The sequence below is a fragment of the Nyctereutes procyonoides genome, unplaced genomic scaffold, assembly GCF_905146905.1.
Source record: "Nyctereutes procyonoides isolate TBG_1078 unplaced genomic scaffold, NYPRO_anot_genome, whole genome shotgun sequence".
Classification (NCBI taxonomy): domain Eukaryota; kingdom Metazoa; phylum Chordata; class Mammalia; order Carnivora; family Canidae; genus Nyctereutes; species Nyctereutes procyonoides.
The window spans coordinates 70,546,453-70,561,365 of NW_026575140.1; the positions used below are offsets into that span (position 1 = coordinate 70,546,453).

Here is a 14,913-nt window from a genome sequence, read left to right on the forward strand (position 1 = left end):
TCTAAGTGATTGAGATTTAACGTCTACCACCCATGGGACTTGAAGAAGAAATTCAGTTCAGTGACAGAAAAAGTATTTTTTGCATGTTCATTCCACATCCGTAGCTTCAGCTCAGATCTCTCTGTGTGTTCTATACTTATATCTGGGTTAGAGTAGGTTTTTCAGCCTTAAGCGGAGTATGCTCAAAACTAAACTCATCACTGCTGATTGTTTCATCTTCACCCCTCAACTAAAACATATTCTTATCTTCCCTATTTTGCTAAATATTGTCCACATCCAATAAGTGATCTGGGGCAGAAACCAGGTGTTGTGTGAAGGGGTGTAGTTCAGAAAATGTTTAAGATCAAAACAAACTAAGGCATATCCATCCTATTAACTGGGGGTTCACAGGGGAATTAATGTAAAAACTATGCAAGCTTTTAAGATTGTTTTAAAAACCACTGTAGAAGAGGGCGTGACACAATGGAGCAGAATAGCCTGGAAACCCTTCCATACAAGCCAAAGCCACTGAAAATCCTGGGGGTTGGGGTAGGAGTAGAGAGTGGGGTCCACTGCTGGAGGAGGGAGCTGGAGAGGGGGATGGGAGTTTCGAGTGTGGCAGAGGTGAATGGCCGAAGGGAAGAGGATTCAGGGAACATTTTTCATTGGCTGTTCTGATCTTTATCCGAGTATTTAAGGGCAGGCAAAGTGACTAAGCCTGAGCTCCATCAAGAAGGACCCAGAACATCAGACTGCTCCTTCCTGGACAAAGCTTATAATTCTCCATGGCTCTCCAGGAGTCCACGGGGCTGGATGTCTACCAGACATATTTTGAACCCACAACATACCTGAACTACTACAAGATGGGCCAGAACCCTGTGGGTGATGACGTCCTCCATTTCTCCCTAAAACACTACAACGCCACTTTTAAACCAGGTGCTGGTCTCCTTGAAACCTGGGAGAGGTTTGTGGGAGGAAGGGTAGGCATGCAAATTTTAAATTAGTTGCTGATCTTCTTCAATCCTAGGGCAAGTTTAGGGTGGGAGTGGGGAAGGGCGGCTAGACAATTGACAGAAACTTTGGACCTTGGAGAGTATGAGGAACTGTCCTATAGGATGATTCTAGATATACTTGATATATGGTACTTGATGGGATGCCCTAAACATTTCTGAGGTCTCTGGGTCAAGATTTTCTCCTCTCATAAAGTCTAAGACTGGGAATACAGGTGGTTTGCAATAAATGTTTGGTGATTGATCTTTGGAATGTTATGGATGTTTTTAGTGGGGCTGTAGGACACTTAGTGAAGAGTGCTTGCATTATGGAAATGGGTGTCCCCAGGAGTGTGACCAGATTTCTTCTCTTAACGCTTATTTACAGTGATGAATTGGCAGTTGGAAGGACAAAAGCTGGTTCTCCACTAAGTGACCCCCCACCCCCCAAGATAAACTCTCCTGCTCCTCACTCTCCCCTCCTACCAAACTCTCCATGCTCAGTGCTGGGACTCTGTGTGGGGGTGCCTAAGGCTGTTTGGACAGGCAGCATTTCTCATACTGGACTTTCCACTCCCAAATGGTTGACTCCCCGCAGCCTCTCCAGGTGGGACAGAGAGAGGAGCCTTTCAGAGCCACGTTTTGGCGCCGATGGCTTAGAATGTGTCTGTTCTAAAGCAGGTGGCCTGAGAGGAAAGCTCCTGATTGACATAGGCTCTGGGCCCACCATCTACCAGCTTCTCTCTGCCTGTGAGTCTTTTGAGGAGATAATCGCCACTGACTACATGGAAAAGAACTGCCTAGAGCTGGAAAAGTGGCTGAAGAAGATGCCAGGGGCGTTTGACTGGTCCCCAGTGGTGAAATATGTGTGTGAGCTTGAGGGGGACAGGTAAGGGGTTTGTTGTTTGCTTTGGGATCGCCATGATGTGGGCTTCACTTAGCTCTCAGAATCCAAGATTTCTCATGGGGCTCATGTGGCAGGTGGAGACTAAGAAGGAAGAAAGTCAGTGGGGTCCCAAGAAGAAAGGAAGAAGAGTGAGATATGAATCCAATAACGACCAAAAGAGGGAAGAAGAATAGATGTCTGTAGACAGACCCAGAGCCAGAAAGGAGTTGTCATGAATGTCTACCCAGAATGCCAAGGCATCCCCCCTGGGGTTAAGGGAGAATGGTGACAGCCAGCCGTTGTTTGGCAGGTGCCCCTGTTGTTCCAGTTACAGCCTCCAGGAGGCTCCGAACTTGTGGCATCTTTCTGCCCATCACAGGAGGTGGGCTTAGAGTTAAGACCAATCTTGCATGCAAGTGAGCAGACTCTACTTACCTTGGATAATTTCAGGGCACTAGGAAGTCCACCATAGCCCCTCCACTCACAAAATACCACTCTCCCCAGGTAGGTAAGATGGTTGAAGTTGTATATTGGATTCTTGTGCCTTTTGCTTGAGACTGTGACTTTTTAAAAATGCAGAACTGGAAAGAGTAAATTTCTAAGTGCTAGTCCTTATGCCTTATGCGGTATAAATGAGCCCCCGTGTGCTGAGAAAAGATATAGGTAAAAAGAGAATGTATGAGGTGACAAGGAGGTTGAGTGGAGTGGTCAGGAGACACGGGGAGAGCCTGGAGGACCCCTGCAAAGTCTCCCAAGCACACTTTATAGTTTTGGTCAGGTGATTCCTGACAGGCCTTCCATTTCGTGTTGCACTTGGCTAGGTTGTGTTAAACATGTACCAGCGGAGAGAGAACGGGCCAAGCACCGGGAGCATTGCCCAGAGAGGGCCTACCGGTGGAAAGAGCAGTGACCTCGGGGTCAGGGTCAGCAGGTCCTAGGCTAGACTTTGTCAGTAGCTGGCCTTCTGACTTTGCCCCCTCTCCGGGGCTCAGTTTCTTGGTCTGTAAGACCAGTGACCTGGTACTCTGGGAGTCTTTGCGAAAGGCAGAGAATGGCCAGGAGTGATGTATGCATCTCACACGATGAGCCTGACCCAGCTGGCCACTCTTCCCTCTTCCCTCCGCTCAGGGACAAGTGGGCTGAGAAGGAGGAGCGGCTAAGGAGAACTGTCCGCCGGGTGCTCAAGTGTGACGTTGGGAAAGAACGGCCCCTGGAACCTGCAGTCCTGCCCCTGGCGGACTGCCTCCTTTCCTCTCTATGTCTTGAGTCCGCCTGTGTCACCCTGGAGGCCTTCCGAGACGCCCTGCGCCACCTCAGGCCCCTGCTCCGGCCCAGGGGCCATCTGGTGCTGACCGGGAGCTTTGACTGCACCTTCTACATGGTGGGAGACTTGAGATTCACTGTACTGCCACTGACGGAGAAGGTCCTGCGTGAAGCCCTGCAGGAGTCCGGCTTCATCATCGAGAGGCTGGAAAAGGCTCAGCGAGGACCCGAGACCCTCTTGGAAAAGTGTTCAGACTACACGGGGTTGTTCTTCCTCGTGGCCCAGAAGAACGACTAACGCAGGGTCCTTGGAAGCGTGTGGGTGTGCAGGGGCAGGACTTCCAGCCCGCATTCGGCCACCCATTTGCTTTCCTCTCCCTTTAGCTGGCCTTATTTAGAACCCTTACCTGCAAATGCTTTTAGAGCCTCATTATACATGATTGCCAGATAAATAGGGGTATTTATCCCACACGGAGTGGTTTACAATACACTCCACTAATGGCCCAGGGTTGGGGAAAGAATTGGACCAGAGAAATGAGGATGTGCCTCCTCTAGTTTTGAGGGTGCCTCGGGGTGGCACAGGGTGACGAGGGTAGAGTCCCTCACCATCTCCTAATTTAGGCATTTGGGGACTGCTCACCTTCTGAGCTCATTCCCCACCTGCAACTTCGCCCCTGCTGAGACTGCAGCACCATCCCATGAAATGAAAAGGACAGAGGTTTTGGCGTCAGAAGACATGGACTTTGGTACTTGGCTCTTAGCTTAGTTGCTCTTGTGATGTCAGGTGTGTTGTTAATACCACAGAGCCTTGTGTCCCCATCTCTGAAATGGAAATAATAACCCACCTCCCCAGGGCAGTTGTGAGACCCCAAAGAGAGAACATAAATACACCTGATAGATAAGTACACATGTGATGTTGTACGTGTAATTTTTTGCTGACGTTCCATATGTGTGTGTGACAAGCAGTTCTAAAGGGAGTTGGAGAGATGGTTTTCCTTCATTGTCCAGTACAATCCACCTAAGCCAATTTGGGATGGGGATGGAGCATTCAGGAAAGACTTTTGAAAAAAATAGCAGATCAGTGGGATATAAGGGGTGAACAGGAGTAAGCCAGATGAAAGAATCCGGGATAGCCTGTGAAGAACAGGAATTCTGCAGTAGCAGAGACCCAGAGGGGAAGTAACATACCGTGTTTGGTGAACTTCAGAAAAAACTGAGGACAGCTGGGCAGGTTGGGGTCCTGTCCCTGGAGGTCCCCAATAACCTATTGGGCATTGGCATTCAGAACAGGCCAGCGCTTCAAGTGGGCAGAGAAGTCACCCAAGCGGTGACCATTGGTAGCAACTAGGAGGTGGGCAAGCAAGTAATTTTTTAATCCAACAAGTATTTGTCGAGTGCCTACGTAAATTAGGTGCTATGCTCAGGAAGTGTCAGAAACTTTGCCTGGGGCTGGTCCTCACAGTTTAAGCTTAAGCTTAAGCTTCTTAAGCCCTCGATCACATTCTACCCCATGTCTGGGATATATTCTTGTGTGTGTATGTGGGTATGTGCCCGTGTGTGTGTGTGCGTGCGTGCGTGTGTGTGTGCATGCTGACGATGGTCGTAGAGAACTGATCATATCTATCCATGGGGTCACCACGTGAGCGATAGGAGAAGTTGACTCTCAAAGGCTGGGAGCAGATCAGGAGTTCACTACCAGAGGAAGCTTGCGTTGGATGCACCCAGAGGCTGAGCGTTAGTACCTCCTCCAAGGACAGCTCCAGGACACATCGAAGTGGTGCAAGCCAGAAAGCTGGGCTGGGCTGGGCAAGCAGACAGCAAAGAAAGAGCAAGGTGGGTGGGCACATGGGGAGGGTGCCCAGAGCAGGGCTGAGTTGCCCAGTGCTCTCCAGTGCTCTACCTCCCTGCATAGAGTGTGGACCCACATCCTGGGTACATTCTCCTGGGTTAGTTACATGGGTAGTCACATCAGGGAGCTATTGGCTTCTTCACATGATATTCAAGTTACCATGTACACTTTGTGGACTGTGAGTAGGCATTATGTTTGGTTTCGGGGGGGGCTAGTGGCCAGAAAGGTTTTATATCTACTGAAATAACAGGCAACACACTTCTGTTAAGCAGCTGTTACTGAGTAGGTGTGGGACTGCACTGAAAAGCAGAATTTGGGGATCCCTGGGTGGCGCAGCGGTTTGGCGCCTGCCTTTGGCCCAGGGCGCGATCCTGGAGACCCGGGATCGAATCCCACGTCGGGCTCCCAGTGCATGGAGCCTGCTTCTCCCTCTGCCTGTGTCTCTGCCTCTCTCTCTCTCTCTCTCTCTCTCTCTCTCTCTCTCGGTGACTATCATAAATAAAAAAAAAATTAAAAAAAAAAGAAAAGCAGAATTTGCTTGGGAGAAGGACAATGATGGGAATCACAGAAGCAGGCAGGATTTGTTCCTGCTCAGGGATGGAAGCTCATGCAGTAAGTGGCAGCTGAGATGAGTTATAAGAGAGGGTGATGGTTGGAAAGGTGTTCACACTGGAAGAAACACTACTGCTAAAAAACATGGTCTCTGGAAGATGGCAGGTGAGTGATGTTTTCTTTGCCTAGAAGATGAGCTCCATATGAGAGAACAGAGGGGGCCAAGGAAAGATGCGAAGGTGGCTCAGGGCATTAGACTCTGTGGGCCTCTCCAGGGTGTAGTCAGAGTTCATCAATAAATATTTATTTAGTGCCTGCCATCTGCCAGGCATCGAGCATGTTGGAATAAATATGACACAATTCTTGCCCTTGCTGGGCTCGTAGATAGTCATGACAACAGTGTTAGGAGAGGAGGACACACAGAAGGTCATGCCTAATCTGGGGGAGATAAGGAAGGCATCACAAACGGGTAATGTTTAAAGTGAGTCCTCAACTAACAGTAAATGCCCAATTGCCAGGCAGATAGTGGGAAGGAGGTGGAGGTGGGCTGGGGTGCTGAAGGCGTGTCAGGTGGAAGAAGCAGCATGGCCCAGGTGGGAGCCACGGGTGGACAGCGGGCATATTTGCGGAACCTCGGCCAAGAAACATGGATGAAGCACCAGTTATATGTCTGTCCCTGTTTTGTATTCTGGGGATACAGTGGATAAGATCGGCAAGGCCTTGCCCTCATTCTACTTGGGAGGAGAAGGGAAGGCAGACAATAAAGGAGTAGATCAAAGACAAAATACAATAAAATAAAAAAGTATGAGTGCTAAGAAAGAAATCAATAGGGTGGTATCGTGGAGAGGAACCGGAGTGGAGGGGGTGGGAGGAGGGCCCACCAGGTGCTTTTGGGACGAACAGACCCAGACAGAGATCTCACATGGCCAGACAGTGGTGTTAGGGTGGGGGTGGGGGTGCGCTAGGAGAGGGCTGCCAAGCCCAGCAGTGTCCCTCTCTTTGTAACAGAGCCCTCCAAGCTGCCGTGGAGAACACATCTGGAAGTGGAATCTACAGGCAGACGGGAGCAGCTCTCTGGCCTGTTCCCATCCTGCATGGAGGCCTCCCCTGGAGAAATCCCCTTTAAAATGTTCAAGCCCTTCCTTTTAAAGCCTTCCAGGGGAGGATCCCGGGCACTCCGACATCCAGGGGAAATAACAGACAGTGAGTCGGGTGGGGGACACACTTCTGGAGAATAAGGCAGGTCGTCCCCTGACTGTCTCTGTATCCTTCAGTGGAAGGAGGCAGGATGGCCATGGCCCATGGCTCCCTAGAGACCAGTCCTAACCCTGTTTTGGATTGTTTCCCTTGTCTTCTACTCTCTGGACACAGGGGGGCAGTCGAGCCTCGAGCTTGGCAAGCTGCAGGGCCCATGGGGCCCAGGACTCTTTCCTCCACCTTGCTGGCCTGAGGCCTGCTCTCCTGTTGAAGCTGACCACTGAATGTGGGAATCGGGAAGAAGAGGGCCACTGCCCACACAGAGCACCTTGATTTTCACTAACCCTCGCTCAACCGTATGTAAGATGCGCTGCCCACCTCCCCTTCCACAACAGAGGGGAAGGCCCAGGAAAGCTGACCCACATCCTCACTCTGCAGGGCCTGGCTGGGGATCAGCCCATAAGTAGCTTGAGTGACAGAGCCAGGGAGAGGCATCCCAGGTGGCTGCTGGAGCGGAAGGCTTCTGGGCCTTCTCCATTGTAGTAAAAATCTCCCCCAAAGTTAATGAAGCTGGGGTAGGAGGGCCAAGGACAGTGGATAGGGCACACTAAGCCCATCAGATCCACTCAACAGCCATTAACGCCAATGCTTGTGTCAGGTCCCATGCTGGCATTAGGCATACAAGGGGGAAATTGGATTCGGGCACTTCCAAAGAGTTGACAGTCAGGTGGGCAAATGGCCACTGTCACACAGTGTAGTAAATTCAGCATGAGAGGGTAGGTTAGGTCCTGGAGAAAACAGAGGAGGTGCGTTCACCTAAGTGTGAGGTGGGGTGAAGGAGGTTATAGAAGTCTTCCTGGAAATCTTAAAAGGGTTTAGCCAAGCAAAGGTAGACCAGGGCTTTTTAGGCAAGAGAAAAGTATGCGCAAGAGATCAAAGTCAAGAAACAACATGGGAGGGAGACTGAAAGAAGTTCCAGTGTGTCTGAAAAAGTTCCAGTATAATACCCTTTAATGTTGCAGCCGTTTTAATAGCACATGCTCTGTGGTGTGGCTCCTGCCTGACTCTCCAGCCAGCTGGAAGGGCTTTCTGAACAGGAGCCTTGGAGAACTGAAGTTTTCCAGGCTAGGGCCTGCAGGACTATGAGAAACTAGATGCTAGGGGAAAGACTTGGGAGCTGGGCAATTAGTTTCTGGATGGCTTTTTCTTCTGGGACCTTCCACTTCTTTAACAAGTGACTCCCCTGCAGACTGGGGACTCGAGTGGCAACTGACAAGGGGAGTTGTGGCGGTTGTACCTTTAAGAGGAATTCAGAGATTACAACTGTAAGCAAGTAACAGACACAAAAACCAAAACCAAAAGGCTAAATATTGATTAACTAGGTTACATAAAAATTTAGATTGCTGACTGATAAAAGGCCATCACCAAAGTGATTAGGCAGACAGATTGCAAGAAATATTTACAGTGGATAAAATCAACATGGAACCAATGCCTTCTAGCATACACAAAAAATATACGAAAATAAAATATACAAATTTGGACTAGGAGGAAGTCCAAAGAAAAAAAAGGAGCAAGGATATGATTAGGAAATGTGTAGAAGAGGAAACCCCAAAAGTTAGCAGACTGTGTAACTCTTCACTGATTTCTGTGTCTTTTCTTCTTTGGCACACAGTGAGACTACATTTCTCAGGTCCCTTGCCTCAGGCTGTGTGATTGGGTTCTGACCCAAGGAGTATGAATAAGTCCATGCACATGGCACTACAGACCTCCTGTGCTGTACTACTCCAAGGGCTGGTTGCAGGGAATCCAATGGAGTCCTCTAGGCCCTCAGAGATGACAGCTGCACAGAAGTCTGACCACCTGAAGCTGTACCCGTACCCTGACCCCTTCCACACAGGACTGTGAAGTGAACAAAGATATACAAGCATTTACTTTAAGTCACTGAGATGTGGGGGTTGTTATATCACTTACCTCACTGATAGCACCTGTAGATGTGCTCAAAGTGATCAGAGAAAAGCAAAATTTAAAAGTTGTAGGGGTGCCTGGCTGGCTTAGTGATAGAGCATGTTGACGCTTGATCTCAGGATCGTGAGTTCAAGCCCCATGTTGGGTATGGAACCTTCTTAAAAAAAATTGTCTAACTTCACTTGTTTTCATTAGACTGGCAAACAATGGTAAAGTAGATCATTCTAAGACTTTTGGTAGGGGCGGGAGGTGTGTATGGCTGTGTTGGTGATTATAGGGACTTCCGTGTACTGTTGGTGGAGATGTAGACTGGTATAGTTTTGCAGGGGACTTCCTGGTGTGTCTTACAAAATTAAATATTTATTTTTTTATTTATAAAATAAATATTTAATTGACTAATGATATCTCAGCATTTCTACTCCTGGAAATATACCCTGTGGAAATTCTTACACAAATCTTCACAGAGGAGACACAGAGATCTACAGAAACATTATGTTGGGGTGTTAGAGGCAATCTGGGTATCTGTCCCTGGGGGAGTAGATATGTAAATGAGGGAATGCAAGTCATGGAGGGACAAGAAGTAATAGCCCACATGTACACATAGCAATGTGTATGAGCCTTAAGGACATAGTAAAAATGGGACATCTGGGTGGCTCAGCAGTTGAGCATTTGCCTTTGGCTTAGGTCATGATCCCCGGGTCCCTCATCGGGCTCCCTGCAGGGAGACTGCTTCTCCCTCTGCCTATGTCTCTGCCCCTCTCTCTGTCTCTCATAAATAAATAAATAAAATCTATATAAAAAAGGACATAGTAAAAATGACATAAATAAAGACATATGCATACATAACAACAGTCCCTAATTCACAAAAATACACATAAAGAAAAGAACACACATTAACCCCTTAGAGAGTTGGGTATGAGGATGGAAAATGAGAGGGGAAGAAGACAGGACTGAATGGATGGGTCCTCCCACCACACACACATGTTCTTTTCTGAAGCTTTCTGACAACAGATTGAAGACTGACAACTACAGCTTTTACTTCCGAGAATGGATTTCCTTCACAGGATCGGATTCCCATGAGGCTGTGACATCGTTCCTCAACTTTCTGAAAAGCCCACGTTCAGCCTTCACTGCTCCTTCTGCAATTTCATAAGCATTCCCTTTTAATCACTCCAACCTCGTGCTTTCTCAAAAACAAAACACAATGAAAGAGGAACAGAATTACAAGATCCGATCTTAGTCCAAACAGCTTTTACTCAGAACATAAAATGAGTTGCTTTTCACATCTATATTAAACAGAGGGAGAAAGAGTGAAATACATTAGCCTTCTACTCATACGGCATTATTAGTGGCAGGACAGGTGTCCCAAATATATGTGTTATACTGCTAGGGTAATTAGTGGCCAGTTTAAATTTTGGAGACTCATGAGTGTAGATAACCAGAGAATTCGAGCTCCAGGCTCCATCAGGACCTGTGTGGCTGCAGGTTTTCAACCCAAAGCTACATGAGAGGATTCACGTTAGAGCCCTAAGGCACCTATCTGTTTGTGCACGCATAGGGCCCCCTCCAGGTCTGATGGAATAACCCCCTTCCCTCCCCCAAAAAACATCCTGAGACTCTAACAAGAGAGGGGAGCCGAGAGGTTTCGGAGTCCAGGAAAGGGCTCCCCGCCTCCCTGCCATGAAGGCTCAGATTAATCATCCCTGGAGTCACCATACTTATTCATTAAAATCTAAAGCAGGCCCAGTGGGCCCGCGTCAGATTTGATGAGTTATCATTTTGCTTGTAATTTTGTTTATTTATTATTAATGACCAAGCACATGAAAGGCTCCAAATGGCTGGCTCCTCTGACTCTGGGGGTTGCTTAATTTGGCTCTGCCCTGGATCCTGACCTAAGGGCTCACACCTGGCCTCAGGTCTGGTTTGAGCAGAGACCTGGGAAGAGGCTCGGGAAGAGGCTCGGTGGAGGTGCTTCTCTGTGGCTGGAGCAAACCCCGCTCCCCTGGGCAGCAGCAGCAAGCTCCTAATTGCTGTGCTGTACCTGGGTGTACCTTGCTTTCGGTGATAAGCAGAAGCCATGGGGTGGGAAAGGAGAGACGGCTGCCTACTGGAGTCTGAACCTTTTCCGGAGCATCCCCGGCCCCTGATCTGAAGTAGGCCTTGATGTGTGAAGCGCAGGAGGACTTTTTTCAGCATTGGAAAGAGAAGCTTGGAGGGAAGCTTGAGTGGCGGTTCCTGTTCCCCATCATCCTTGCCCTGTTTTTGTTGGAAAAGTCGTTTTTGCTTCCGTGCCCTTCAGTGCTTTAACCCCAATGGGTAAAATTGAGCAAAAGAAGCCACGCTGGGGCATGTCTCACAGAGCAAATGGGGACACCTCTATGATCACGTACCCCTCATCTCTACATCTGTGCTCATTTCGAAAGCGACTCTGCATCTAAACATGCTGGGTGTGTTGTTTTTTTAATCATAAGATTGATCATACATATAGAAATGTTCATAAAGCACAGTATGAAGATTAATATAAAATGAATCCTTAGTAACTGCCCCCAAATTGACAGATAGAACACCGCAGGGTGTTAGAAGTACCCTCTTCTCCCATCAAGGCTACATGCCCTCCTTTCCTCCAGAGCCCACATTTATAGTTTTCCTTTATCCTTTGCCAGTCGTTTATGCAGCACTAAATAATATTGTTTCCTTTTGCCTGTTTTGAACTTTATATAATTGGGATAAAAATGTACATCTTCTTTAGGACTTGCTTCTCTCATGCTGCATCATTTGGAGAACTACTCACGCTGATGTCTATAGCTGTAATTGGTGCATTTTCATCAACACCTACCCCAATGTACTTTTTCTACTGTTTGCTGGACATTTAGGTTGTTTCTAGTTAGGGGCTATTTCAAACAATGCTGCAAGGAACAGTTACGTGCCTGTGCCAGATTTTCTCTAGGTATGCCTTTGAGTGTGCAACTGGTAGGCACAGGGTATGCCCAACTCAACTGTCCTAGTTAATGCCTGCCTGTTTTTCTCCAGAATGGTGCACCAATTTTTACACCACTAGAAATATATGAGAACATCTGCAATCAAGGTCCTTGGTCCTGGCAGGTATGATTTTTGCCAATCTGATGGCTGTATAGTAGTATCTCATTGGGATTTAATTTGCATTTCACATTTCACTGAGGAGATTAAGCATCACCCCATAGGTTTATTGGCCATTTGGATTTTCTTACTTAGAAAGGGTTTAGGGGCACCTGGGTTGCTCAATGGTTGAGCATCTGCCTTCCGCTCAGGGTGTGATCCCAGAGTTCTGGGATCGAGTCCCACATTGGGCTCCCTGCATAGAGCCTGCTTCTCCCTCTGCCTGTGTCTCTGCCTCTGTCTCTGTTTGTCATGAATAAGTAAATAAAATTTAAAAAAATACCTTCCATTAAAAAAAAAAAGAAATCCTTCTCTACCCCCCAAGGTCATGAAGATATTCTTCTATATTACCTTCTAAATCCTTAGAGTTTTGCCCGGCATCTACAGTTTTAATTCGCCTGAATAGATGTGTGTGTAGAGTGTGCAGAGCATGTCTGATTCCATTTTCTCCCCTATGGATACTCAATTATTTCAGCACTATTTATTGAAAAGTCTGTCTTTTCTGCACTGATCTGGGATATCATCTCTGCTGTATATCAAATGTTGATAAAGTTATGGGTCTGTTTATGGGCTCTCTACTATTTCATTGGTCTATTTGTCAATCCTTATACCAATACCATACAGTCTTCATTAATATAGCTTTATAATAAGTATTTTGTCTGGTAAAGCCAGTCCTCCTACCTTATTTTTCTTCTTCAAGAGTAGCTACTCTTGGCCCTTGGCACTGTCATATAAATTTTAGAGCTGGCTTGTCAAGTTCCAACAAAAACCTATTGGGATTTTAATTGGGATTTTACTGAGTCTATAAATCAATTTGGAGAGAAATGACATCTTTACAATGTTGAGTCCTTCAATCCATGAAGTGGTCTGTTTCTCCATTTATTTAGGTCTTCTTTAATGTCTTTTAATAAAATTTTATAATTTTCTCCATTAATGTCTTGTACATATTTTGTTGGATTTATTCCTAGGTACTTCTCATTTTTTAATGCCATTGTGAATGAAGACTGTTTTAAATTTCATTTTATAACTGCTGCTGGTTAGAAATGAATTTAATTTTTTTATATTCACTTTGTACCCAGAAACTTGGCTAAACTCTTATATTCCGGTAGTTTCTTTGTAGCTGATTTTAAATTTCCTCTGTATATCATCATTATCAGTTTAAAATAATAATTTTATCTTTTTCATTTCCAATCCTTATGCCTTTTATTTACTTTTCTTACCTACGGTTTTCTCCAAGACCCCTGGCCACTGTTGAATAAAATTGGTAATTGTTAGCATTCTTATCTCTGTCCTCAAGTCAAAGGGAAACTTTTAAATGTGGGATCATTAAGTATGATGTTTGTTGAAGTTTTTGTAGATAATCCTTATCACATTAAGGACGTTCCATTCTATTCTCAGATTGCCAAGAGGTTTTTGGTTTTGTCATGAATGGATGTGGACTTTGGGCTTTTTTCCTCTATGTATCTATTGAATGATTAGGAGGCATTTCTCCTTTAATTTGTAAATATGATATGCATTAAATGGTTTTTGAATGTTAAATTGTCTTGTATTCCTGCAGTAAACCTATGTTGGTAATAGCATAACTACTAAAAGAATAAGTTGTCAAGTCAGACTGTGTAGGTCTGAATCCCAGCCATACTACTACCTAGCAGTGTGACCTGGGCAAGCTACTTACCCTCTCTGTGCCTTATATGCTGAAATGGGGATGATAGTACCTAACACACAGAACCATTGTAAGGTCCAATAACATGTCCAAAATCTTAAACCAATGTCTAGCACCTAGCAAGCACCATATAAGTGTTGGCTATTTTATGGACTACACAATAATTTAAGATTTTTGTAGTTGTGTTCATGAGTGATTTTCAGCTTGTGACTTTTCTTTCTCATAAATAGCCTTGGTATTCAGGTTTTGTTAAACTTATAAAATTAGTTGAGGGGTGTTTTCTCATTCTCTATGTTCTGAAGGAGTTTGTAGAAAATTAAAATTTTTGGTTCCTTGAATATATTCTAGAACTCACCTGTGAAGCCATCTGCCTCAAGGGTTTCATGTGGGAACCATGTTCAATTTAAGTTCTTTGATGGTCACAGAACAATTCAGGTTTTGCACATGTTGTATATTTACTTGGGAACTTATACATCAAAATTTTCAATATATTGGCATAAAGTTATTCATGATGACTAGTTACCATCTTTTAAATGTCTGCAATACAACCATGAGGTTTCTAACTTCACTCTTGACATTGGGTGTATGTGCCTTCTCTCTTTTTTTTCTTGATCATTCCAACCAGAAATTTGCTAATTATATTAGTCTTTGCAGAAAGCAGACTTCTGAGCCTTGCTGATCTTCCCTATTATATTTTAGCTTTTTATTTTATTATTTTAAAATATTAGTTTATTATTATTTTCCTTTTATTTATGTCTGTTTGCTATTCCTCTTCTAGCTTCATAACCCCATTTGCATTACTAGTGTATACATTTGAGGAGTAAAGTTCCCCTTAAGTATTCTTTTGGCTTCAACCCACCAATTGTGATATGTAGCCCTTTCATTACTACTCAGTTCAAACAATTTATAATTTTCATAATGATTGCTTTTTTTAAGATTTTATTTATTTATTCATGAGAGACACACACAGAGAGAGAGGCCAAGACACACACAAGAGACATAGGCAGAGGGAGAAGCAGGCTCCATGCAGGAACCCCGATGTGGGACTCGATCCCAGGACTCCAGGATCACTCCCTGAGCTGAAGGCAGGTGCCAAACCGCTGAGCCACCCAGGGATCCCCAATGATTGCTTTTTTTGAGCCATGGGTTATTTATTGGTATGTTTCTTAATTTCCAAACATAAGGATCTTCTAGTTATCTTTTTATTTTTTGACTTTTAACTTAAATATGTTGGTCAAAGAATGTATTCTATATCATTTTGGTCCTCTGAAATATGTTGAGGCTTGCTTTGTAAGCTAGTGCAGGGTAATTTTTAATGGCGTCTGTATTCTTGAAACAAACGTGTAGGTGTTAGATGCAGTCTTTTATACATCCATTAAGTCCAGTTGATGAATCCTGTTGCTCAGGTATAACGTATTTTTACTGATGTTTTTGT

The 14,913-nt window shown here is 45.4% G+C and overlaps 1 protein-coding gene across 2 annotated transcripts; it reads left to right on the forward strand.

The window, feature by feature from the left end:
- The first annotated feature begins 693 nt into the window (after positions 1–693).
- Positions 694–4,024, forward strand: LOC129497407 (nicotinamide N-methyltransferase-like). 2 transcript variants are annotated; one of them, XM_055306272.1, is made up of 3 exons: positions 694–915; positions 1,647–1,857; positions 2,983–4,024. In XM_055306272.1, the coding sequence occupies exons 1-3, from the start codon at positions 765–767 to the stop codon at positions 3,413–3,415; spliced, it is 795 nt and encodes a 264-aa protein (XP_055162247.1). In that variant the 5' UTR covers positions 694–764; the 3' UTR covers positions 3,416–4,024. The 2 variants fall into 2 exon arrangements, with proteins under 2 accessions (XP_055162247.1, XP_055162249.1); XM_055306274.1 differs by having other exon boundaries at positions 1,650–1,857.
- The last annotated feature ends 10,889 nt before the right edge of the window (positions 4,025–14,913 follow it).